The 27,077-nt window shown below is 37.6% G+C and overlaps 1 protein-coding gene and 1 pseudogene across 4 annotated transcripts in view; both read right to left on the reverse strand.

The window, feature by feature from the left end:
- The window catches only part of CROT (carnitine O-octanoyltransferase), a 59,049-nt gene extending 40,898 nt beyond the window's left edge, over window positions 1–18,151 (reverse strand). Inside the window, exons 1-6 of one of the 4 annotated variants that reach the window (XM_023226668.3) lie at window positions 18,108–18,151; window positions 17,243–17,333; window positions 14,469–14,604; window positions 5,005–5,129; window positions 2,769–2,950; window positions 2,486–2,610 (exon numbers count right to left, since the gene is read on the reverse strand). In XM_023226668.3, the coding sequence (XP_023082436.1) occupies window positions 2,486–2,610; window positions 2,769–2,950; window positions 5,005–5,129; window positions 14,469–14,583 (547 nt within the window). In that variant the 5' untranslated portion in view covers window positions 14,584–14,604; window positions 17,243–17,333; window positions 18,108–18,151. Of the gene's footprint in view, window positions 1–2,485; window positions 2,611–2,768; window positions 2,951–5,004; window positions 5,130–14,468; window positions 14,605–17,242; window positions 17,334–17,578; window positions 17,810–17,935; window positions 18,049–18,107 lie in introns of those variants that run through there. The other 3 variants (XM_023226666.2, XM_023226667.2, XM_023226669.2) reach the window with 3 other exon arrangements.
- Window positions 18,152–23,350: 5,199 nt separating this feature from the next.
- On the reverse strand, window positions 23,351–23,800 carry LOC111552445 (annotated as a pseudogene).
- Between the last annotated feature and the right edge of the window lie 3,277 nt (window positions 23,801–27,077).

The raw sequence follows: 27,077 nt of genomic DNA on the forward strand, positions 1-27,077 counted from the left end.
TTTACTCAGTATAGATTCAATGGCCCCAAATTATTTCGCCATTGCAAAAAGCTTTAATCTTTCAGCCCCTCTTCCTTTGTACCTGCCCCTCCTGCCCCTCACTGATGCTGAAGAAAAAAACACAACACGTCATCTCAACTAACTTTCAATGCATGAACACACATCTCAAATGGGCACTCAGCAGTGTTCAGTAACTCCATTATTTCCACAGCATGTTTATTTTTCCCACTTTCCAAAAAGAATATTTCAAATCTCCTTTCTCTTCAAATCTTCCATCCCAGTTGATGACCTCAGTTTTTATTTCACTAAAAACATAAGCAATACAAAGTACCTCCTTATCTTCCTACAGCAAAACTGGCCAATCTGTTTGCTTCTAGATTCACACTTTCTGCATTCCCTCCTATTGCCTCTCTTCTTTGATCCTGTCAAAGACTAATCCTCCACCTTTCTGCTCTTGATCCTCTTGCCTTTTACCTTCTCAATGACTTTCTGCAAGATTATTTTTCCTCCTCTCCTGTATCAATGCCTATGATGTAATATCACAATCTTAAACAAATTATTTTTGATCTCCCAGTGCACATCAAAACTTTTCTTGCAAGCATTATTTCCAAATGTTACCACTACTTCATCAATCTGCTTTTGTCTCTTCCAGCTGGGCTTCCCTCTTCAACTTTCACTAAAACTGCATTTTAAATGCAAACCAAACACCTTACCTTGGTTTATAAAGTACCGTATGATCTACTTTCTAGTCACCTTTCCAATCTGCCCCTCCATCTCCCTCCTGTGTACCCTGCTCCAGCCATACTGCCCTTTGAATCTGCCAAGTTTTTTCCTGCCCAGGGCATTCTGCGCTTAACACACACAAAAAAATAACAACAACAACAAAAGTGAACTAAACAAAAGAAAGCCAAAAAACTCTGCAGGTTTATCTTATCATTCAGATCCTTGGAGAGGCCTTCCCTGACTATCTAATACGAAACAGCCATGTAGTTACTTATCTTATTTGAACACTCTGTATACTATTTGCCATGAATTCTTATTTTTTTTCATGTTTACCTCACACTTTATCCCTATCTCTACATGTCTTCACATGTAAGCCCCAAAATATAATAACCATGTCAGCTTCAACCAACATGTCAAGAGATGCATTATTAATGAATCCCCATTTTACAAACTATAACTCAAAAGAGTCACCTTATCTAAGGATATACCTACTAAGTGATAAAGACAATTCAAAACTAGGTCTATTGATATTAGTTCTTAACTGGTATGCATATTTTCTTTTTTTTTGCTATTACTCTTCTTACATTGATTTTATCTTGTTCATCTTTTACATTAAACTTCAGACCATGAATAACTCAGTTTCCCTAATCCTTTAATTGTTTCACTGGTAACATCAAGGTGAATATATGTGGGCTTGAGGACATTAAATATCGCAAGCATGTAAACCAGTTTACAAAGAACAGTTGAATTCCACATGAAAGTAAGCTCATATCCCTCATACTATGAGCATGATTGGCTATAAATATTTTACTTTTAAGTAACATTTTATGTAAGAAAAAATCCATTCATAATTATACTCTTCAGTAAATGTAAACTGTGAAAAAAACAGTTACCACAGCAGATTTTTCCACTTCAAGATAAGCTAGGACACCAAGCAGAAACTGCCATTAAACTGCCAGTTTAAAAAAAAAATTGATGAGTCAATCTGAACTCATGTGTCTCTAAGAAGAGTGACTCCAAGCCAGGCATGGTGGCCCATGCCTGTAATCTCAGCACTTCTGGAGGCTGAGGCAGACAGACTGCTTGAGCCCAGGAGTTTGAGACCAGCCTGGGCATCATGGTGAAACTCCGTCTCTACAAAAAATACACAATTAGCCAGGTGTAGCAGTGCCTGCTTATAGTCCCAGCCACTCGTGAGACTGAGGCAAGAGGACCACTTATGTCCAAGAGGTGGAGGCTGCAGTGAGCTGAGATCGCAACCTGGGCAACAGAGTGAGACCCTGTCTCAAAAAAAATGAAAAAATAAAAAAAAGGAAGAGTGACTCCAGGCTTTTACCTCATATAAGGTGGAGGGACAAGCAGACTCACAGGGAGACTGCGGCATGATGAGTACATATAAGCAAACACTTAAAAAGACAATTCAGGTAATAAAAAATGATGGTAGAAAGAGAAGCATCCAGATCATATGTTTCAGGATTTTCTTAATACTCTGATTCTACTCTTCAACTAAACTTTAAACTTTCAAATAATGGAATATAAGCATCGGGTTTGTGTTGAACCATGTAAGACACATTTAGAAAATCCATTGCCATAAATCACATCTGAACTAATCAGAATGATTCAAATATAAGGCTCACAGAAAACCTTTCTTTGTCAAAGTCCCAACAGTAATATTCTTCAAAAGTGTATGTTCCATCACATCATAGTAGGCTACCCAAATTCCAGTGCCTTTACTAAAAAAGATACCTGAATTATTACTTACCGGTCCTAAAATAATTCATAATTGAGTCTCTAGTAATTCCTGGAACCTTGCAGGTAGAAAATAGCATTCGGAATTGATTCATATCTAGAGGAGTATTTCCAACTTTATGAACAGGCACTTTTTCTCTATTAAAAAAAAAAGATTTTGACCAAGAAGTCATTATAAAATTTAAAAACCAGCCACAACTGAAGTATTCATCCCCAAATAAGTAAATTAAGCTTCTCAACATTTTGCTACCTGAGACTTCAGGTAAGCCTGTTACTAAATTCACATGTGTCCTTACTTTCTTAATAGCTGCCAGTAGTTCAAGTTATGCCAAAGAATTATACTTCCTCTTTCCAACTGAGTCCCTTCCTTTGGTGGCCAGTAGTGTTCAAAATGAGCTGCAGGACCCGCAAAGTTGACATTCAATTGTGATGGTATACGAACATCCAGATAGGCAACATTCAGCCACCACTCTTCCAGCTAAAAGAAATTGAGAACATCATCTTAATGTTCTTCATAATACATGAATGTGTCACTACTGGGAATTTTAAAAGCAAGCTACATTTGTCTTTAATTATTCTTCAACATTTAAAAACATGTTTTTTGGCTGGGTGAGGTGACTGACACCTATAATCCCAGCACTTTGGGAGGCCAAGGCAACATAGAGAGACCCTGTCTCTACAAAAAAAAAAAAAAAAAAAAAAAAAAAAAATTTAATTAGCTGGGCCTGCATGTAGTCTTAGCTACTCAAGAGGCTGAGGCAGGAGGATCACCTGAGCCCAGGAGTTCAAGGGTGCAGTGAGCTATGATTGTACCGCTGCACTCCAGCCTTGGTAACAGAGAAAGACCCTGTCTCAAAAATAAATAAATAAAAACATGTTTTCTTGCTTTAAATCATCATACATATTGAGAAATGTTATTGTGATAATTTCTTTTCAGCAGGGAGCTATAGGATCTTAGGTATTATTTGGTTTAACTACACTATCAAAAACAAGTAGCAAGAAAGCACCAAAAGATACCTTCAGACATATCATTGTATTGTAGTCACAAGTGTGCAAGAAAGTACATAGGTGTTTCTTCAGAGTACTTGGGGCATAATAGATAATCAATAAATCCTTACCTAATCATAACAGTTATTAAGGTATTAACAATTTTCCTTTTCCAAACAGAAACTGAAATACGAAATCAGAAATATAAAAACTGGCTGGGCATAGTGGCTCACACCTGTAATTCCAGCACTTTGGGAGGCGGAGGCAGGCAGATCACTTGAGGCCAGGAATTTAAGACCAGCCTGGCCAACATGGCAAAACCCCATCTCTACAAAAAATACAAAAATCAGTTGGGTGTGGTGGTGCGCACCTGTAATTACAGCTACATAGGAGGCTGAGGCACGAGAATAGCTTGAACCCGGGAGGCAGAGGTTGCAGTGAGCCGAGATTGCACCACTGCACTTAAGCCTGGGCAACAGAGCGAGACTCTGTCTCCAAAAAATAAATACGTGAAAGAAAGAAATAAATAAAAGTTTTCAGTAGGCTTCAAAGTAATTTAGATTTTTCACAAACACTGTTTTCTATGTATCTCTCTTTCACAATATGCAATTGAATTCCATGCATAAGTAAGTACATCTTATCAAATTACCTAGAGTATTTTTTGAAGAAAGTGATGTTATAAACTATAATTAGTAATTCAGAAAGAGACATAAACAAAAAAGACACAGATAAAACAACAACTTCTTTACCTTTGCCCCACTTTAATTAAAATAACTCAAGGCTCAAAATTGAGAACAAAGGAATCAGGAAGTGTGAAATTTTATTATTCCATCACAGATATCAATGGTTCATCAAAAAAAAAAAAAAAAAAAAATCAGCTTGCTTTTTATTTCTAAAACTAAATGATAGGTACAATAATTATTTCTAGATGAAGGCAATGCTTTTTAATTATAAAACCTTATCCTCTGATTCATAAAAGAGAATAACAGAAATGGTTGAGCTGAAGAAGTTAAAGAATTTTGCGGAAAATTACTGAGACCTTCAATAAATATTATACTAGCTTCTTCCTCAATTTATCTAACTGAAATATACAATATACATAACCATCCTCCACTCTGATTTTTAATGATTCTCTTTCTCCACTGTACTACTAAAATATTTCTATGCCACCTATGTGACATGTCCATTTTAGAATTTCAGATTTTTCCAGCTAGTCACCTGGACAAAATGTTTTTCTTAAGCATAGTCTACAGATCACCTGCAGCCAAACCACATGAAATGATTGTTAAAACAAGAATCTCTGGGCCTCATTCCAGACATGTGAATCAGAATCACTTATCCCAGCAAACCTGCATTTTAACAAGTTCCCGAATCCACCCACTGAAAACTCCCAAAGTTAAGTGATTTATTCCTTCCTTTGGATTATGAAAATGACAATAATAAACTGTAAAAATTTTTACAGCAATAATTTAAAAATAAAAACTATGCACTTTTTATTTATCATTCTTTAAACATCATCAATTATTCAATTGTAACAACAAATACCCAATTTCTTTTTCCTTTTGCCCTTTCAAGCAATTTCTGGTGCAATTTTTCTCCAATCCCACTTTGAAATTTTTGAACTATTTCTTCAGTTTTCCTATATTCTTCTTCATTTGCAAATGGTTTCACTAGAAAGGAAAAATATGTATTAAGGTATTTAGAACAAGTATCACCAACTCTCCTGTATTATTACTAACTTACACAAATCTTAAGACTTGGATATGTAAAACACAATACTGTACTAAATATCAGAGCAGAACAATAAAATTAAGAGTTGACAACATGAAAGTGGCAGAAAAGAAACAAATAAAAGATTTGGAAATCCTTGCTTGAGAGAGTGGGATTAGCAAGTTGGGAGGGAGCCAGGGAGATGGGGCAAAGGACTACATTTTTCATCACAAGCCTATTTACACTATCTGGCTTTTCAAACTGTGCAAAAATTAACATAAAGAGAGAAAAAAAAACTTTGGATATTTTAAGGACATGGTTGACTCGAAAAACATGAGTTTGAACTGCACAGGTCCATTTATACCTAATAAAATGAGTGTGCTTGCCTCTCCTGTCCCTACTTTCACCTCCTCTACCACCTCTGAGACAACAAGACCAGTCCCTCCTCTTCCTCCATATACTCAACATGAAAACCATCAGGATGAAAACTTTTATGATGATCCACTTCCACTTAATAGATAATAAATATACTTATCCTTATCATTTTTAATAACATTTGCTTTAACTTAAATAATACAGAAAATAATACATATAACATAAAAATATCGGTTCATCAACTGTTTATGTTATTGGTAAGGCTTCTGGTCAATAGTAGGCTATTAGCAGTTCAGTACTTAAGGAGTCAAAAGTTGTACTTGGATTTTCTAATACACATGGGTCAGCACTGCCAGCCCTGCATTGTTCAAGAGTCACCTATACTTTATTACAAGTCTAGATGAAGAAGTAATTAAACCTTCAACTTCTAACAGTGTTGTTAAGGAAGCAGGAGCTTAGGAGAGCCAGAGTAATGCCATTTTAATTTCAGCTCCATCTGCAGACTAACAAGGCACAATTCCTTGCTGGTCGTGACCCACATTCAGAAAATATTTACAGTTGAGTGAACAGCCTATAGATATCTACAAGGACACACTCCTAAGCAGCAGAAAGTCCAGGTGTTCCAATACCCACAACAATATATGTCTTCAAGATAATTACAGATATGCTTGAATGTATTCACACACTAAAATGTCAAGGATAGTTTTATTTAAATCAATAGAATAATAAATTGTGTCATGTTGTCTGCTCACCCTCATGTAGACGTAGCTTAGTTTAGTCTTTACATTGATAAGGGCTCTATATAAGAAAAACTTAAAATAAGTATAGTGCATTCCTTTGCTTGCCCTCTGAGGATGCCCTCCTCTACAATGGAGTAGCTTTCAATAAGCTGTCTCTTCTCACTGCCCTCTGCAACTCACCTTGAATTCCTTCCCGCGTGAGATCCAAGCACCCTCTTAGGGTCTGGATCAAGACCCCTTATCTGGTAACATCTTCTGGTGACTACAAAGGGACATCAGGATGAGATCCCATGCTGAGGAAATTCAGCTGGCACAGCACTAATTGGCCACCTCTGATAAGTGGGGTCTGTCTTGGCATCCTATCAAGGATAGTATTTCTAGCCCAATGGGGTTAGAGTCTGAAGGGTATAATATTTGGGTTAGAGTCCCAGACCAATGGGGTGAGAGTCCTGGGGTATAATAAAAATTAAAGTAGCCTTGCAAGATGTATGCCAGTATATGCTTTGGACTAATCCACTTTGTCCCCTTTACCAGATATGGGAAAGCTACAGTTCTCATCATTTCCCAGACTGCTGCCTTTGCTTTACTGCAGCCTTACAGTGGCCCCTATGGCCAGCCCAGAGGTTTACTGCATTCACTTTCCACACTTGCCTTTTGTCCATCACCTTTTCGTTTGTTTTGTCATGTCTCAGGATAGCATGGGAAACCTGAGGACTTACAAGGTTTGTTCTTGACATATATATATTTTGAGACAGAGTCTCGCTCTGTCGCCCAGGCTGGAGTGCAATGGTGCAATTTTGGCTCACAGCAACTTCTGTCTCCCAGGTTCAGGCGATTCTCCTGCCTCAGCCTCCCAAGTAGCTAGAACTACAGGCGCCCACCACCATGCCCAGCTAATTTTTGTATTTTTAGTAGAGACGGGATTTCACCATGTTGGCCAGGCTGGTCTTGAACTCCTGACCTCAGGTGATCTGCCTGCTTTGGCCTCCCAAAATACTGGAATTACAGATGTTAGCAACTGTGTCCAGCCTGTTCTTGCTATATCTTAACCATTGCAGGACTTAGATGCTTTTACACCCCACGTTAAAACAGGTAGAAATCTTTATCTGCTTGCCTCTGTGGAAATCTTTATCTGCTTGCCCCTGTGGAGTCCCATTCTCTTGTCTGAAGTTTCAGCCTGTTGGCATTCAGATGGTTACTTTTGCCCTGCAGTTATGAAATTAAATAGAGTCTTCCAAAGCTCTCTATTTTTCTCTTCTTTTCTGCTTGATTTGAATCTGTTATTATTAGACTACTAGTATTGAAATAAAACTTGCTGTTTAGGTTACCTGGAGATTTTGTTTTTCTTGTACAGTTCAACCAGAACTGCAAAAGAAAGGTACATGTTAGAAACTCATTTGAAACTGAAAAACAAAATGTGAAAAGGCAAAACAAACAAACAAAAACAAAAACAAAAAAAACCTGCAAACTTCCATGAAGACTACTTTACCCAAAATTTTGATCCATGGCTTTCCTGGAGTGACTCACTGGATGTCTGGGTCATTTCCAATTAAGAAATGTTTATAATATGGGAAACATGTTTCTAAAATTTTGGCAGCTTGGGCAACATGGAGAAACCCCATCTCTATAAAAGATACAAAAATTAGCAGGGCATGGTGGCACCTGCCTGCAGTCCCAGCTACTCAGGAGGTTGAGGTTGTAGGATCACCTGAGCCGGGAGGTCAAGGCTGCAGTGACCCGTGACTGCACCACTGCACTCCAGCCTGGGTGACAGTGAGACCTCATCTCAGAAAAATAAAATAAAATAAAACTGTGGAATGATTTTATCTATAAAATGCTAACATCTGACAAACAATTCTAGGTTTCTTGCTTCCTAAGTTTTTGGATTCATGTATAGGTGAGTGCTCTTTGTTGTCTCTTCCTTTCCCTTTGTTGTCCCTTTTCCTTTTTGCAATATACTTTGCAATATACTCAGCCTTCTAAGCCCTAGGAGACACAGGAATACTCATATGCCCCAGGTTGAGGTTAGAGGCCCCACCCAGAGTTGGATAACCTATTTGAGTCTCAGAGTCATATTTGCCAGTACCTACTGTTTCTTAATCAGCTGTAAATTTGCTGTCTGTGCCTCACTAGTGACAGATGTCGCCCTGTGCTTGCATGCCCTGAAGTTTAAACCTATCATTTTTTCTGGTCTTGATGATTTTCATTCTCTGGGTATTTAATTCAGCATCTCTCAACTGAGGGAAGCAAACATTCTCCCAGTTGAAAAATAATAATAATTTTATATAATTTAGAGCTAATTTAAAATTTACCTATGAAAGAAGGTAAAAAGGAACAAGTAGGGAGAGAGAAATGTGAAGAAAGTTGTGAATATAAAAATGTATTTTTGGCCGGGCCCAGTGGTTCATGTCTGCAATACCAGCATGTTGGGAGGCTAAGGCAGGTAGATCACTGCCTTAGAGCTGAGGCCAGGAGTTCAAGACCAGCCTGGGCAAGATGGCAAAGCTCCATTTCTACAAAAAATACAAAAATTAGCCTCGTGTGGTGGTACATGTCTATAATCCCAGCTACTTGGGAGGCTGAGGTGGGAGGATCACTTGAGCCCGGAATGTCAAGAAGGCTGCAATGAGCTGTGAATTTGCCACTGCACTCTAGCCTGGGCAAGAAAGCGAGGCCCTGTCTCAAAAAAATAATAATAATAATAACGTATTTTTGGTAAGAAAGATTATACAGAAGAGAATACTTTTGTATGAAAAAGAATCTTGTATGGTAAATTTTTGTCCTAAAGTAAAATGACTGATTATTTAGGAAAGACAGAAGTTTAGAACAAGTCAGAAAGTCCAAGCATGTCACAGATGGTTTGTGTAAGTCATGATAAGATTTGTGAAGGGGAATTCATGAAAGGAATTTTGTATGTGATTAAATTGGTTACAGTGAAAAGAAAATCATTTATAAATGAGTCTTTCTAAATTTTGGTCCTTGATGTTAAAACAAGATTTTCTTAAGGTATTAATCTGCTCTTAATAATATTACAAGAAATTTTACTTTTATAAACTGTTTCTTTTAAAAAGTCTCAGAATCATATCCCAGAAGTTCAACTTTTACTGTGTCTCACTGCTTATTGCTTTTTTGAGGTCTGAGAGAATTCTTTCCTTCAGCTTTGTCATCAGCTTTTTTTTCCCTCCAGTTCTAATTTTACTGTTGTTATGACCTAATGCTAAAATATTTTATCTTGAAAGTCTAGAAAAGCAATGTTTACCTCTAGTATAACTTGATTCTGTACTTTTGGCTTTTTAAAATATATCTAAATTTTCAATGTAATCAAAAAACTAATGCTGTTCCTAAGAGTGAGGTAATCCTATGCTATACCCATAACGTTGAACATACTCTTCCTGGGTCCAGTTAAATTCAAGCACTTTTTTCATCAGGTTTGATGTCCAGGTTATCTAAATGGGCTTTCCATAAGGAAAAGTAGTCACACCGCAGAATTTTTTTTTTGCCTTTTTGGTAACTGTCTTAAGAAACAAGATTTTATAATTTCTATGCTGTCTTTATTAGTTTTTTTGGTGCTAAAACAACTAAGATTTAACAGGGTTAAGGTTTTTACATCATGTAGCCTTCCATGTTGCTTCTAAAGCATTTTCATTATCACTTTGGCTAAATGAGTAACTATGATTTTACAATGACCTCTGCTTCTGTTTTGATCAAGTGTTTTCAGCTTTTTAACATGTTTAATAAACATCCTCAAAATCAAAATCCTAAATTAAGTCTCTGACTTAGTCTTATTGCTGGATTTATAAAAGTTATAAAAATTAATTACTACAAGACTGTAGAATCTTTTTATACAGCTTTTAGTCAGACCATGAACTCCATTATCACCATAATATAGTTTGGATGTCCCCTCCAAATCTTATGTTGAGATGTAACGACCAGTGTTGGAGGTGGGGCCTGGTGGGAGGTGGCTGGATCATGGGAGCAGAGCCCTCATGAATGGCTTGGGCTGTCTCCTTGGTGACAAGTGAGCCCTCAGTCTGATTTCACACAATATCTGGTTGTTTAAAAGTGTGTGGCAACTCTTCCTCCCTGTCACTCTCTCTTTCTTGCTCCTGTTTTCACCATGTGAACTGCCTGCTCCTGCTTCACCTCCTGCCATGATTGTAAGGTTCCCAAGGACTTTCCAGAAGCAGATGCCAGCACTATGCTTCCTGTACACCCTGCAGAACTGAGAGCCAATTAAACCTCTTTTTTGAAAATAAATTACCCAGTCTCAGGTATTTCTTTATATCAATGCAAAAACGGCTTAACACATACTACTTCCAGCCTGATAATTACATATACTAGAAAAAAATCAGTTAAAGGGCCAAGTGTAGTGGCTCACACCTGTAATCCCAGCACTTTGGGAGGCAGGGGCAGGTGGATTACTGGAGGTCAGGAGTTTGAGACTAGCCTGGCCAACTTGGTAAAACCCCATCTCTACTAAAACTACAAAAAGTTAGCTGGGCATGGTGGTGCATGACTGTAATCCCAGCTACTCAGGATGCTAAGTTGGGAGAATTGCTTAAGCCCAGGGGACGGAGGTTGCAGTGAGCCACGATTACACCAATGCACTCCAGCCTGGGTGACAGAATGAGACCATGTTTCAAAAAAAAAAATAAAAAGTAAAGAAAAAAAATCCATTAAAGGACTCCCTCTAGTTCCTTAAAAGGGTCCTTATCAAGTGCTATTAACTAATCCTTGTGCCTTAAAGTTACAGGGCTTTGACTCCTGGGTACATATAGCTCATCTAAAGAAGGTACTGACTCCTGCCAGTATCTGATAGCAAGCTGAAACTAATCAAAGCCTTGTCTTTAGACCCGGACAATCAAAGTAAACTGTTTTCATGAGACCTACAGACAGAGACATGGAGACAGACCTGTATTCAAAACATTAAAATTCATTTAATAATTTTGCCTATATCTGAATATAATTTTTCTATGCCTTGATATCAAATAATTTAAGTATTTGGCTACATATGGGCTTCCTTTCCTGTCATTCTCAAAACTAGGTGGGGCTTATGACATTTTTGTTTAAAACATTAATTCCTTATGTTTTGTTTTCCTCCATAATTTGAAACTATTTAGTCCTTCTAGGCCCAGAGACTACCACATGAGATTGTAAGGGCTTGTTGTGGAGAATAAAATCAATTCAGGCCTTCCAAATCAAGGTCAGGCAAACTGCCTCTAAAGCTGAGCAAAATGCTTGTACTTTATATGGCTAACTGCTACAAGTCAAGATTAAAATAGCTTAATGGATAGAATTTATAAATAAGTAAATTTTGTAACCCTGCCATTTGGCTTTTGGCTCTTATGTTGCTTAAAAGGGGTTTTAAGGTTAATGAGTGCCTGCCCACCTCCATTCCCATCTGGCCTAGAATGTTAATTGGCCATAAGTCTTTTGTTTAAGTCCCTTGGCCATAGAGGTCCCACCAAGAGACATGATGGACCCAGGGCAGGTAGCACACCACCCTGACATCGATATTGGACAAAATAAGAGCTTGGCCATTGATGGCATACCTTGACAAAAAAAAGGGGGACTATAAACTAAAATAAGTAAATTTTTAAAAGTCCTAAGCCCTTTCCCAACAAAATGAACCCTCTTCTTGGCCAAAGGGCATTAAAACAACTGAAAAACTAGTTTGGGCCATGAGGGGAAGCAGGGAGATTGGACATGCTTTGCTATATCTTTCCTCTTCTTGGAATTCAGTCATAACTGACTAGCTTAGCATTAAAATAGAAATCATAAGATTGACAAAACAGACTCTTTATGGCAATAAAATACCAAATTATAAATAGGATCTAAGATCACGTCAGGCAAGGCTTAAGTCTCCATCGCAGGGTTAAACAGTCATATGTTACATGCATGTTTGTTCAAAATTCATGTATCAGAACCACATCCATAAATATTCATAACTCTGCTGTTCAACCAGGAGACTTAGTCGCAATAAAGACATAGAAAGAAGGACCTCCTACAGACAACTTTCTCCAAAGTGGAAAGGACCCTATCAAGTGCTTCTAAGTACCTCTAGTGGAGTTAAGTTTAAGGGAGTACACACTTGGGTACATTCATCCAAAATTAAACGGGCCCCTCGAAAAGTCCCAGAGGCATTCAACGTGGTGACCACTGTTCCAGCATACTCTTGTGAGCCAATAAAGAATCCTATGGCTTCTCTTCAAAAAAAGAATCCATCCAGTAGATAAGCACTACTCTCAAAATGAAATTACTGGTTTTAATATTAAACTTGATCTATTATAATATTGGAGCTAATTTGTTTACAGAATTGGCACAAACTATGGCCTCCCTTATAAACCAGAAAAACTGTTGGGTATGCCGTGAATTATCTCTTTCATCACCCTCAGGCTTACCTTGGCATATCAAATAGGCTAATTTAAGCCACCTCAATAAATGGTTTATAATAGATAAATACTTTCCTTTTCTAATGTATCAAAAAGACACCAGCCACTATCCTTCCTTTCCTCTACTGAAACAAACAAACAAACAAAACACCTTTTTCAATTATTCTGCAGACAACTAAATAACATCCCCACTTTAGGCTATACCATTTTTGATGGGTTTAGTTGATTAATGGCTACCCAAATTCAGGTGACAGGTAAAGCACTCTTATGTCTTGAGAGACATGACACCAGCCACTTCCAGGCTGAAACCTACAACGTGGGGTGGTTGCCACCCAACAATGCAATCAGACTCTGGTCTTAACTAATCAAATGTGGACAGAATGGCAAAATAAATCTCTAAGATTGGGCGTCCATCCTTCTCCGTGGGGATGGTTATGGGCACACGGGTCTCACAACTGGCTATACCTATCTTACAACTGGACTGGACAATGTACTAGGGGTCACAAACCTTCTATGACATATCATTATACATCTAAATTCCTTCCTCACCAACTGAAAACCAGTCAAGGCCCATCATAGATGATGACAAAACAGGCTTCTTTGTGGTTTTATCCTATGGCCATATTTTCTCCTCAAGCAGCAGTTATACATATTGAATCACAAATAAAGGCCCTAGCAAAAACATACTGGTGCAGCTTTCAATGACACTCATCAGGCTATCACCCTCCTGACAGAATAAACTTCCCAAATAAGACCAGTGGCCTTGCAAAACCATACGGCCTTATACATTTTTTAACTGCAGCCAAGGGAGGAACTTGTGCCTTGAACAAAACTGAATATTATATTATGTTCCTGATTACTTCCATAATCTATCCCAGGACATGAGTTCTCTGGAAACTTGTATTTTGGCAATGGATTCCCTGTCTTATGACCCTATAACAGCAGGGTTTCATGAGCTCTCCAGCACTTGGAAAGCATTTCTTTTCAGTATGTTTGGTATTATAATATTCATTATTATTAGTTATTGTGCTTTTTATTTCTGTTGTGCTTATTGTATAGGGCTGCAAGATAAAATAGCTTAGCAGCTGTTTCACCTATCTATTTATTAACCTAGTATATTAACCTTCTAGAAACAACTGGGACATCATGCAAGCAAGGAGCTCCCTGACTCCCTGAAGAGGCTCACTGCACACTATTATGAGAAGACCCTGTTCCAACAATCAACATCCACTGCCTCCCAGAAGGAGTTACAAAAGGACAACCTTCACCCTTTATCTCCCCTTAAGGTTAAGGGTTCTCTCATAAGTAGAGGCGGAAATCTTGGGGAAGCAGGAGCCCAAGAGAGCCAGAGTAACACCATTTTAAATTCAGCTCCATCTTGAGACTAGCAAGGCACCTTCCTTGTCAGTCATGACCCAGTCATAAGATAGTTACAGTTGAGGAAACAGCCTAAAGATACTTACAATGACACACTCCTACAACAGTGGAAAGTCCAGATGTCTCAATACCCATAACAATATATGTTTTCGAGACAATTAACGTTATTCTTTGACATATTCATGCACTAAAATGTTAAGGATTGTTTTCTTTAAATCAATAGAATAATAAATTTTGTCATGCTGTCTGCTCAACCTCACAAAGATACAGCTTAGTCTTTACATAGATTAGACCCCTATGTAAGAAAAACTTAAAGACTATCTGCTTGCTTTCTAAGGATGCCCTACTCTATAATGGAAAAGCTTTCAATAAACTTTCAATAAGCTTTCAATATACTAAAAGATTATTAACATACCTGATTCAAGGTATTTTTTTAATGATTCTTCGAGTGAAGGAACAGGCAGTGATGGAAGAGAATCCTGGTACTGAAATGTTCGTTCTTCAGTTAATTTAGCCAATTGATTTTCCATGATAAAATCACAGTAGGAAAACTAAAGAAAAGAGAGACAGCCCTCACAACTTCAATCTCATAGATAGTCTTATGTATCCTAGGTACAATTCACAATTCACTAAACCAGTATTTAGGGACCACAGCATATCTAGGACTTGGTACCAGTTATTACAAAATTTATAAACCTGTCAGATAGAGAAAACCAACTTAAAAAGAATGTGTAGACTCAAAGTGCTATAAGTAAAGAGTGATCAATGAGACTGGTTACCATTTATTGAACTTAGTTACCATTTATTACCATTTATTAGTTGCCATTTATTGAACACCTAGCATTTGCCAGGTACTCCAGTTTACGTTACAGAAAATATGTGTTAGCTCTCTAACTTTTACGTTAGCTCTGAAAGGTGGCATTGTTTGCCATTTTACATATGAATATACCAAAACTCAGAAATGTAGTAACTTACTTAAGGTCAAACGCAAGACTCAAACCCAGATCTCTTAAGACTATAATCTTTCCCCTATATAAAACAACATGATAGAAAGTGAGGGAACATGCAGTAAATCTTAGTGGATAGATAATATTTGATATATAGAAAAGGATTATGCATTGATACAGAAAACTTTGGGGCACAAAGTACAGAGGTGTGGAAGTGTCCAACTATAGAATTAAAGATTATTATAGAATATATAAACCATATGACAAGCTGCTTTAATTGTACAGGTGGTATGAGGCCTACACAGAATGCTCTCAAGTGTTTCAAAGCAATCCTGAACATATTGACACATGTATTCATTGTTATCAAAGAAATCTAACCCAAAATGTGAATAAAGTGTACAAATGCTAAATAAAAAATGAGATTTATCAAAGCCTTTGTAAATTATCATATATTATATTAATGTAATATATTAAACATAATTATATATTAAAATAGCAACTGAGAAATCAAAGAATGTTAATATTGAATTCAAATTTCCTATTCTTCAAAAACTACTTTTTAAAACTGATAGCAACGCTAAACAAAATATTCCACTCATATAAGGTTACAGAATTGAACACTATCAAAAACATGGAGACAGCAGAGACTGTTTTCTGCTAATACCTTTTTTCCTATGCTTTAACAGAATCCTGAGATTCAGCCCTGCATACAGCCCCCAGTTACATCTTTCCCACCCTCTCTTGAAGCTCAGTGTGGCTTTGTGATGACTTTGTGTGTGTCACTTCCAGGTCACGCTCCCAAAAAGGAATAATGCATGTGTTCTCCCTGCGCTTTCCCTCCTTTTCACTACCTGCTAGGTAGTGACCAAGTAAACAGCACTGTGGCCCCATCTGTGGAAGTCATGTATGGAGGATGTCAGAATCTCCCTACTAGTCCTGCACTCCTACCTCTAGATGTATGGAAAAAAAAAACAACTTTTATTTTAGTCACACCATTGTATTTTGGGCTTTCTTTTGTAGGGAGAAGAGCTTAGCCTGTACCACTAATATAAAGAGATAATTTGAAAATGAGAAATAATAATTAACTCAAAGTTCTTTAGCTTCTTGCTGTCTATTGACTTTGGCTGCACACAATTTTGACCATCCATAAACATGGGTTTGGACCTAATGGAAATGTAGATCTGGATCCAAGTATAGACTCTGCCACTTTCTAGCCAAGTGCCCCTAGAGCAAGTAACTTTAAGTGAATTTCCTTATCTTAGAGTGGTTAATAATACAATTCAATAAAGTCAGAATTTGTTTTCAATGCCTGTGAAAGCACATTATAAAAACAAAATAATCCTGCCTGAAACCACCATATTGTGGTAGGCACAATTACTATGAATGACCCCCAAGATTCCAGCCCTGCTAATCCCCAGAACCTGCGAATATGGTGAGATCATTACTCCTGTGACTGTGATATTCTCTACAGAACTGACCTTAAAATAGGGAAATTATCCAAGTGGAACTAATCTAATCACTTGAGTCCATAAGAGCAGAGAGCTTTCTCTGGCCAGTGGCAGACAAGTAAGACTGCTTTAATGCTTGAGAAGGATTTGTGGTGTCTTTGAAGATGTAGCTGGCCTTAAAGAACTGAAAGAGGCTCACGCTAACATACAGTAAGGATAGGAGATGTCAGTGTGAATTTTGTCAACAACCTGAAATAGCCTAGAGGTGGATTCTCCCCTAGAGCCTCCAGAAAAGAACTCATATCTACAGAAACCTTTGCTTCTGTTTTGTGAAATTCTAAGACAAGAACTCAGCTAAGCCCACCCAAACTTCACATCTACAGAAGCTATCAGATAATACATTTGTGTTGTTTTAATTGTTGCATTTGTGGTAATTGGTTAAGGCAACAATAGAAGACTAGTACACCCATACAGAGAAGATAAGCTATTCTGTTTACCTCTGTGCCACTTAATAGACTCTAGAAAACTGGAAGCAAGAGTATTAGTTTCATACCCACTATAGTGCTTAACCCACCAACCGGTACACATTAAAAATATAAATTATCGGATTCTTTCTTGAAGAGTTTTCTTGAATTCTCAACCACAAAGATTAAATTACACAATATAGTTCCAATAGCACTAAGAAAATGATTATGCTAGATTTAATTAGAATGGACTTTCTGGGGGCAATGAAATATGAATTCACAGAAAGTGGAAAAGAACCACGAACAATAAGTGAAGGAATTGTCACATACCAGTACACCAAGAAGATGAACTGCTTAAGACTGCCAGGAGCCTGCTGCAACAATTGTTTTGGGATCACAGGGAACTAAACTAAGTTGGTGACTGTGGGAAGAAAGAAACAAGCTTAACAAACATTTAAGAGGGAAAAAGAAATGAACAAGCCAGTGAAAGAAGGTGGAATGCAGACAATCTAGGAGCTGGGAGTTCCCAAGACAAACTTTTTTGTGAATCGCTGCAAACACACGCAAATAGTCCACCTGCTAGAGAGCAGGAGTAAATGATTATACAATTAATTAGGTTTCAGACAGTACACCTTCCATTAGACGGGTTCAAAGGGTAGAGGATACCTTTTCAGAGGCCGGGTAACAGTTTCGTCCAGAGTGGCAAAGGGTGGAAGCAAGAGCAGAGGCCAATGAGAGTTCGGAGGCTCCTCCCACCAACCCAAGGGCAACTCTGCACTCCAGCGGCCAAGTGAGAGGAATCCAAGCACCACAACAGAGCAGCCCCGCCGCCCAACCTTGGGGGTACCCCTCAGACCCTAGCAGGCGAGATGCTTGATGACACTACTCCCCCGCCAAATCCAGGCACCTTTGCGGTTCTGCACGACTTAACTCTGTTCTGTACGACTTAACTTTCCCCCGCCCCCGAGTTGAAGGATTAGGGAAGGGAGTGAGTGCTGCTTCAGAGGCCCTCTCCGTCCTCACCGCCGATGCCTTGCCGCCTCTGCCGCAGCCTCAGCCTACCGCAGCGCCGGCTCGCTGCCCCCTTGGGCCTCAAAGGTGCGGGAATTGGACGGAAAGCCGCTAGGGTACCGCCCCTCATTCGCCGGGGAACAGGATTGGACAGAAAGTCGCGAGGGTCCCGCCCCGCACTTACCGGGGAACGGGACTGGACAGACAGCTGCAAGGGTGCCTCTCCGTGCCTGAGGTCGGGGGCGGGCCGGGCCTGCGCGGAAGTGGGACCCGACCCTGCCTCTAGTGGGCGTCTTGGGTCCCGGCTCTATTTTGGACTGCTGGCCTAGGAAAGGCTCCCCGAGTGCCAAATGAGCGGTCCTAACTCTGCGGGGCTGCAGCTTCCTGCATGATGCTGGGGAACTTGGCGCCTGACCCAGGATATAGAAGGCACTCTGGGCAGGCCGCGCTCCGCCCACGAAGGTACCCAACCTTCTGGGATAGACGCAGGAACCGATGGCTAGGACCCATTTTCACCCAGCTTCTCGCCCCAGCTCTGGCTTACCACACGCTCCTCCCCATTCCCAGTGAGCCGCTTTTTGCAGCACCAGGCAGACACTTACACAAGTGCTTTGTAAAGGAATCTTATTGTCCATCCCGTGTCTTGGCAAAAAAATAGTGATCACACGGATTCCTACTTGGGCTCTTTCCTTTCATCTTCGGAGGCAGAGTTTGCCCAACTCAGGTATGCCGCAGCACACTACATCATCTCGGGTCTCCTTGCCCTTCAGCAGCTCTTCCTTGCTACCCATGGTATTTGAATACCCCAGGGATGCTTACCCTACAAGCTTAGGGGCCTATCCGATGTCTTTTACTGTTGTGCCAAGAAATGCAATCTTTAACAAAAGTGGAGCTACCCAAGTTCTAGAAGATCATAATGTGATTAACTAGTTTCACAGATTAATTCATTTTGCTTTTACCTTCTGAAATAAAATATACTGTTTCATTTTTAATTTTAAATGCACTTTCATTTTTTTTGTGGAAGGAAAGACCAAATATTTACACTGACTCTGAACTAGTTATCAAACATAAAGATTTAGATTTCAAATTAACATGTCATGACAGGCCCCATTCCTTTGTCTGTCATTTCTAACTCCTTTAGCAGTAAAGTTTGACCTGAACGGAACTGAGGCTATATGTAACTGAATGTTCATTTGGTGTAAATATTCATAAGTTTTCTACAGAAATATTGTGTTTGATTACAGTACAGCTTTGTGGAAGTGCTGCATAATATATGGCAGACGTACTATTCTAAGAAAAGTTCTGAATTTTGAAACATATCTAGCCAAAAAGACTTTAAATAAAGGATGAGGAATTTGTAGTTGTAATTTCTGAAGGTGTGGTAAATAACTTTTTCTTTCATATATAAGTGCGATGCTCTGGATAATGTTAAAGTTTGCTTACAAGATAAAGTTCTTAAATTGAGTAACTAAAAACTACTCAGAAACCTTCGTTGTACTTTTTTTCTCCTTTTTAGTGAGTTTTGGCATCTCTTTAAAAGTTTATGCATGTTTAATGCCTGTTGGTGCATAGAATTTAGAACCATTTCGCTTCACTCTTTTTCCTACTCTTGTTGTTTATTTCAATGGAAACAAGATGTTTCTGTAAAGATTCCTGAATTCTTGGATAAACAAAATGTTATGGGAGTGAAAAAAATGAATGGAACACAGATTTGAGTATGTAGAAAAAAATCTTTTAAAATATGTTATACTGATAAGCATATGTACCCCAAATCACAAAAAAAAAAAAAAAAAAAAAAACAGGTATTTTAAAATAATTTATGTTTGGCTTCAAAACATGTGATATATATTTTAATGATAGATTCCAAATTATGTTGCATTCAGGTTAAATTTGAACAAGTTTGCATTTCTTAGAGTGGAATGGGAGATACTGACTGGTAAGGAAGATGTTTTAGACACTTGGAAGTATTTCTGATAGCAAGAAGTTGTTCCAAGATTAAAAATTGACTATGAGTCGGCCGGACGTGGTGGCTCACGCCTGTAATCCCAGCACTTTGGGAGGCCGAGGTGGGCGGATCATGAGGTCAGAAGATCGAGACCATCCTGGCTAACATGGTGACACCCCCGTCTCTACTAAAAAAAATACAAAAAATTAGCCGGGTGCGGTGGCAGATGCCTGTAGTCCCAGCTACTCGGGAGGCTGAGGCAGGAGAATAGCGTGAACCCGGGAGGCGGAGCTTGCAGTGAGCCGAGATGGCGCCACTGCATCTCCAGCCTGGGCGGCAGAGTGAGACTCCGTCTCAAAAACAAAAACAAAAACAAAAAAAAACAAACAAACAAACAAAAAAAATTGACTATGAGTCAAAATAATTTTCTGGAGGAAAATTTGTAAGTAGTACAAGTGGTGATAATTTTTTAAGTTGCCATTAAAAAATATTTTATTTTTGTTCTTCTGTAGTTTTTACTCAGCATACCACAAATTGCAAAAGCCTTTATAGATAAGTCTAGATAAATTTCACCATTAAAAAGTATTAAAATGCTAGACTAAGAAGTTCATATTTCAATCTGCATAACTGGCTTCCTGATAAGATTTGTGACCCTAATAAGTAAGGAGATACCGTAAATAGCCCTAATCTATCGGAGATCTGTAACCTCATTTCATCCTGGTGTATAAAATGAACATGTTGAAGAAATAATGTTGTGATGTTTCTTCTTTTTAATGGGGGGCAGTAGAAATATGGTCATTTTGGTAAGTAGCCAAAAGCAAATTAAAGTACACTGGACGCAAATGTAGCATTAAAAATGAACTCCACTGCCAACAGCAAATGAACAGTGTTTGATACAAAAGATCTCTTTTTAGTACTAATCATTGATTTGGGGTTGCTTTTGATGATATTTACTGTATATGAAAAGTTGCCACCAAAATCTGAGGGGAAGAGTTAAGATAACTATGATGTTTTTACATCTCAGAAAAAAATGCCTTCTTACTAAACAAAATATAACATTTAAAACTTTTGTTAACATCTTTGTTGAAATATAATTTACATACCATAAAGCTCTGCCATTTAAAGTCCATAAATCAATGGTTTTACTATATTCACAGGGTTATGCAGTCACGATAATCTAATTTTAGAACATTTGGTTTAAATATTTTAAAAGATTATTTTCTTCTTACTCAAATCTCTGTTCCATTCATTTTTTTTTTTTTTTTTCAGTCCCACAACTTTTTCTGTATCCAAAAATCCAGGCATCTTTACAGGAACATTTTGTTTCCATTGAAATAAATAACGAGACTAGGAAAAGAGTGAAGCGAAGTGGCTCTAAATTCTGTGCTACCAACAGGCATTAAACATGATTCATCAGCTGATGAATGGATAAACCACTTTTTGTTTGTCCATTCATCAGTTCATGGACATTTAGGTTGTTTCTACCTTTTGTCTATTTAAATAATGCTACTATAAACATTTGTGTACAAGCTTTGTGTGAACAGGCTTTCAATTATCTTAGTATTTTAGGAGTGGAGTTGTTGGGTCATATGTTAACTCTATGTTTAACATTTTCAAAAACTGTCAAACTGATTTCCAAAGGAACTGTACCGTTTTTACATATCTGCCAGCAATATATGAGTTTCCATTTCTCTGTGCATTTAGTTACAATAACAATATAACAGCCCTTGTTACTGTCTTTTAAAAAAATTATAGCCCCTCTAATGAGTGTAAAGTGGTGTCTTGTGGTTTTGATTTACATTTTTTTGTGAAGACTGAGAGTGTTGAGTATTTTTTCATATGCTTATTGGCCATTTATATATCCTCTTTGGAGAAATGTCTATTAAGATCCTTTTTCCATTTTTTAATTAATGCACACATTTTAAAATTATATTAAAATTAGGCAATGGTCTGACCATAAAAAGGCTGCTTATGGAATACTGTTATGTTAAACTTCACTTACAGGATGTTAAATCCTTAGAACTGAGGTTTTCCCCAGAAAAAGATTAATGGAAACACCAGTTGCTTTTCAGACTTAATGCTGCTTCAAAAGATGGTTTTACACAAATAATTTAAAAAAACTTTAGCACACAATGAATCATTTTTAGTTTGGTATGGGTCCGCATTTCAGCATTTAGTAGTGGTCCTGAACAGAAAGTGAAAAACACAGCAATTTTCCAGGAGGTCAAGTCTGCCAATTTCAGAGATCTGCTGTGTACCCCTATTTATTTCTTAATCCCTGCTGAGGATCTTGAGAAGCAGGAGCACCACCAAAACCAAGGCATGCACTGTATCCAAGGTTCTTTTTGTTCCAGTTGTCGGATTCCAAACTAGACCCCAGTGGATTGCAAGGATGACCAAATGAGAGCCCTGTTTAAAACTTCTTCAATTTTTAAAAGCAAAAGCAATTACAAGAAAATAAAACAATGCACAGGGATCACGTATGCTTACAAGTGTCTTCATGTGGTCTTTCTCCAGGTTTAACCACCAAGGACTCTGAGAGCTGGCAGGTCTGAGTAATCCTGGTAACCATTCTCTTCACCTTATCAAAACCTGAGCTAAAACCAATGTATCAGCTGATGATGACAGCAGAGAGTGGCAGGGCTGATGACCCAATATTCATTTCCCAGGCTAGTAGAGAGTGAGTAAATGAGATTCTAAAACTAAACAAGGGAAGTCAGAAACTCTTTCCAACCTTACCTGATGGCTTCTGGCCAAAGCAAGAAAGTGTCTTGGAAGGTGTTGGTTGGTGATGGTATGAAAAGACATTTGAGGAGGAAGGAAGAAAAAGCAGCACCTCATGATAAAGGCAGGGGAGAGAAGATATGGGGAAAGCCCTGAATTCCTCACCAAAGGCCAATCTCAGAGAGTGGTGGAGGGGTTACAATCTATGCTTTGGCCAAGGGCGGGAGCGGAGGAGGGGGGGTTATGATGATGGCTTGAAGAGGCATCATTTAAGACTTAAAAGAAACCAGGGGTGCAGGTAAAGCATCCCACACACTAAGCAGTAGTCCCACAGGCTGCGACCTGAAACCTTCACATCTACTCTTAACAAGCCCCCCAGGCTAGAGGGCTATTGCAAGGGGAGAAGGCAGAGACCCCAGACCATGTAATCAACAGCAAGGTGATTGTGTGATGTGTCTTTTCACAGTTGAGTTATTAATAGATGTGCCACACTAGCTATAATGGGAATCAATTTAAATATACTTTTTTGATCCCAGACGTTCAACTGCGTGGACAGTGGTTACATTTAGCACAACTTACATGTTTCAAATGGACAAAAAATTAATATCATTTACAGTATCTTAAGATAAATTTACTTTGAATGAGAGCGTCCTTTCCAGAATGTTGAAATCTATAAGATGTATCCGGAAAATGTACTACTGTGGAAAATGAGGACTGTTTAAATCGAAAGGGGAAGGGCCTGTGGTTTTTCTTTTTGATTAACTGCTGTAATACTGTCTTTCAGGCAGCTGAGGGAGTTTCATATTTTGTTTAGACATCATTAGGCACTGAAGCTCTTGCAGGACAACTTTGATACTATATGAATTCTGTCATTTTGCTAGCACTGATATGGCTCTTGGGTTTACCACTCCATTAGAACTATTAACTCCATTCATATTAATTTTTGTTACAAATCTTACAAAGGGGGGTGCTTCTGGGTATTTAGGTCCACATTCTATTTTAAGCCTGCATATTTGGTTTTCATAAACTGTTCTTGGAGGCCCAGTTATCATCCTCGTTCATCTTTTAAGTGTAATGTCTTCATCACCTTCTAGACCCCAGCTAATTGTGCCATTTCCTATTCCTTTCTGACCTTCTTCAAGTTCTTCCAACAGTTGGAAATTGCAAAGGACTTTTACTCCTGAGCCGTGGTGGCTGCTATCTAGCATTGCTGTCGCTCCTCTTTACAACCCATTTTTAATTGGATTATGAATTGTAAAGTTTCTTTATATAGTCTAGATACGAGTCCTTTGTCAGATATATGATTAGCAAATATTTTCCTCACATTTTTTGGTTTGTCTTTACACTTTCTTGATAGTGTCTTTTGAAGCACAAAAAGTCTTTCATTTTGATGATCCCAACAAATCAATCTTCTCTTTTATCACTTGTGATTTTGATGCTGTATCTAAGAAATCATTGCCTAATCTAAGTTTGTAAAGATTTACTTGTGTGTTTTCTTGAGTTTTCTAGTATTTGCTTGTACACTTACGCCTATAATCCAATTTAAGTTACTTTTTGTGTATTGTATGAAGTAAGAGTACAAATTCTTCGTCTTTTGTGTGTGGAAATCCAGTTTATTCCAGCACCATTTAATGAAAATACTATGTTATTTGTCCATTGAACTGCTGTGGCATTTTTGTCAAAAAAAAAAAAAAAATCAGTGGACCACAAATGGTAGAGTTTACTTCTGAAGTCTTAATTCAATTTTATCTATCTATATATATCTGTTTTTATTCCATGCCACACTGTCTTGATTACTACAGATTTTTAGATTTGAAATCTGGAAGTCTGAGCCCTCCAACTTTATTTTTTTCAAGATTGTTTTAGTTACTTAGGATCCATTGCATTTTTTCAAGGTCATAACATTTGGGAATATAGCTAGGTACACCAGAGTATAATATTTAATTTTCATTTAGTACAGAAATATTGACTTTTTATGTATGCTGTGCTTCTGGGAAGCCAATCTAATCTAGTTAATGAACTGAAAGCCAATCTAACCTAGTTAATGAACTGGAAGTATCAATGTTCTTGTTTTTCCAGTATCACCCAGGCATATTTTCATCTACACAGTTATAAGAAATAAAGTATTAACAACTGTAAAGTTCAATATGAATATTTATTAATAACACTAGGCCTATAATCCATATATTGCATAATATTTATGTTAATGGTATCTAGGGACTTTTCCAAAATATAGCTATCCAAGAAAATAGGGGAAATTATGTTTATTTACCCTCAAAAAGAAACCAGTTTTATTCAGTTTAGTTTTAAATAACTACCCTATAGTTTACATAAAAAGTGCTGTGATCAGCCCTCTAATGAAACATCAGTGGGTGAGGGTTGTGGGGGAAGAGGGCTGATCAACAGGCCATAGGTTCCTAAGTAAATTATATTATCAATAATCTGATTTTGAAAATCATCCTAGAACATGGCCACCCATGGAATTGTGGGTGACCTGCCCAATTATATTGCATCTTGCTTGCTGTCATTTGAACCTGACCTTTTTGAATTTGGAGAATATTCTTCAATTTTTAATTGTGTTTTAATAATTAATATGGAAATGTACCACTAGCAGTTTAAATTTATAGCCTTTCAATTAGCATTCAGTACTTAGAGAAAAATATCAGATATTGAGTACGACTTGTAATTTACCTTTCTAGTACAATATTTTGTCTTTTTAAGATTTGCATAGCATATTCTGATAAATACCTATTAAAAATGAATATACATTTTTTGAAGTATATTGAAACTCTTGTATTATTTAAAATACTTCTGGTGACTTAGCCATCATTCTGTTTTTTTCTTCTATCCTTAAGCTATTAGAAGGCAGATCATAAACCAAACAGAGAGAACTCCATTATGGGTTTATACAGAAGAGATCATGTTATTCTGTGTTATTTTATCATGGCACCTTTAGTAGTTTGCAACTCCTCTGAGCTCTGGGATTTGTTTGTTTGTTTGTTGCATATCATACCTGTGAGTAAAATTAAATGTTAAAACTTAACATTACCAAATACTTTTTAAAGGTCCTAGAATAAGGATTCTTATATCACTCATGAGATGAGGTAAAGTCTCTCCTAAACTCATGAAACTTTAAAAAATGGGAAGCACAAACAAAATTTGAATTGTCCTTTAGTATATGTCAAGATAATTTATATTTACGATGATCTGAAATGTTGCATGATGAACCCTCTGTAATGGCAAAGAGATATATAATTGTTCTATATAGTGTTAGAGTCACGTCATTTATTATAGTTTTATTCTTAACAATCCTTATATTACAAAGCAGAGGCACATGAAGCATGGTTTGTACAATCATCCCTAGTATCAAGAAGCTGAAGGAGGACAAAGCCCACACTCCTAAATCAGTCTTTTCCCCCCTTCTAATATCATCCTTATTCTACCATGTCAAGTTCATCTAAAAACATATTATTAATATTTTAACATATGAGGGACTTGGGAGATATACTGTGTACAAATAAGATCTCAATTTTAGGGAAATTAATTAAACACAAAAATTGTTTTCTTTATTTTCCTTCTAGTCACTGGTTACTTTTCTAACATAAACTCTTAAGGCTACTATACTTTGAAGAGGTGGTTTTACTTTCTATTAGAGTCCAGATGGAACTACTCTTCCTATTGAAACTTCTGACAACCGCTGATATCCCCTATATTCCCACTTCCTGCCTAGCTTTTACTTTACTTCTGCACATTCAGTATCTTTAAAATGTCTCATATCAACTAGCATATTTATGAATTCCTTCCTTGAAATTCATCGGACCTCTAAATCCATCTCTGTTTTCTTTCCTGTTTGTTTTATTTTGATTACCTCTGGCCATATCAACTCAAGTGACCCTAAAGCTCATAGGACACATAGTAGGTATAGCCAGGCTCATGCTAGCAAAGCACAAAGCACTATGTTGACAGCTCTTGGCAATAGAAAGCCATTGTAAGTTTGTAAGCTAGAAAATATTTTAGAAAGTATAGCAGAGGGAGGGAACAGCTGTAAAGAGATAGAAACACAGAAGAGTCTCAACCAGTATTTTAATTTTTTAGAAGAAATTTATTACTGAAGGGGTAAAAGCTTACTGCCTAGGAAGCACTCCTAGCACACTGCAGCATTCTTACTATTGTTTCTGCATTGCAAAAGGCACGATAACAATACAGAAGTCCCTCTTTATGAGGATTGGCATGTTTCTGGGAAGTGTTTTGGTTGCTCTACTTCAGTTACTCCAGTGTCCTTTGAGCTCTGTCTCGGTGGAGTTGGAAGACAGCTCATCTTCATTTCTTGATTACTTTATATTCAGAAGTCATACAAAGTAGATATAAAAATATCAATTTACACAATGATAAATTAAGGATTTTCTTAGGAACAGCTACTCCAATACACTTAGTAGACAATTCTCTTAAGTCGCAATCTGTCCAGTGTTTGGAATATATGAGTCC

The sequence above is a fragment of the Piliocolobus tephrosceles genome, chromosome 8 (genome assembly GCF_002776525.5).
Source record: "Piliocolobus tephrosceles isolate RC106 chromosome 8, ASM277652v3, whole genome shotgun sequence".
NCBI classification, from domain to species: Eukaryota; Metazoa; Chordata; class Mammalia; order Primates; family Cercopithecidae; genus Piliocolobus; species Piliocolobus tephrosceles.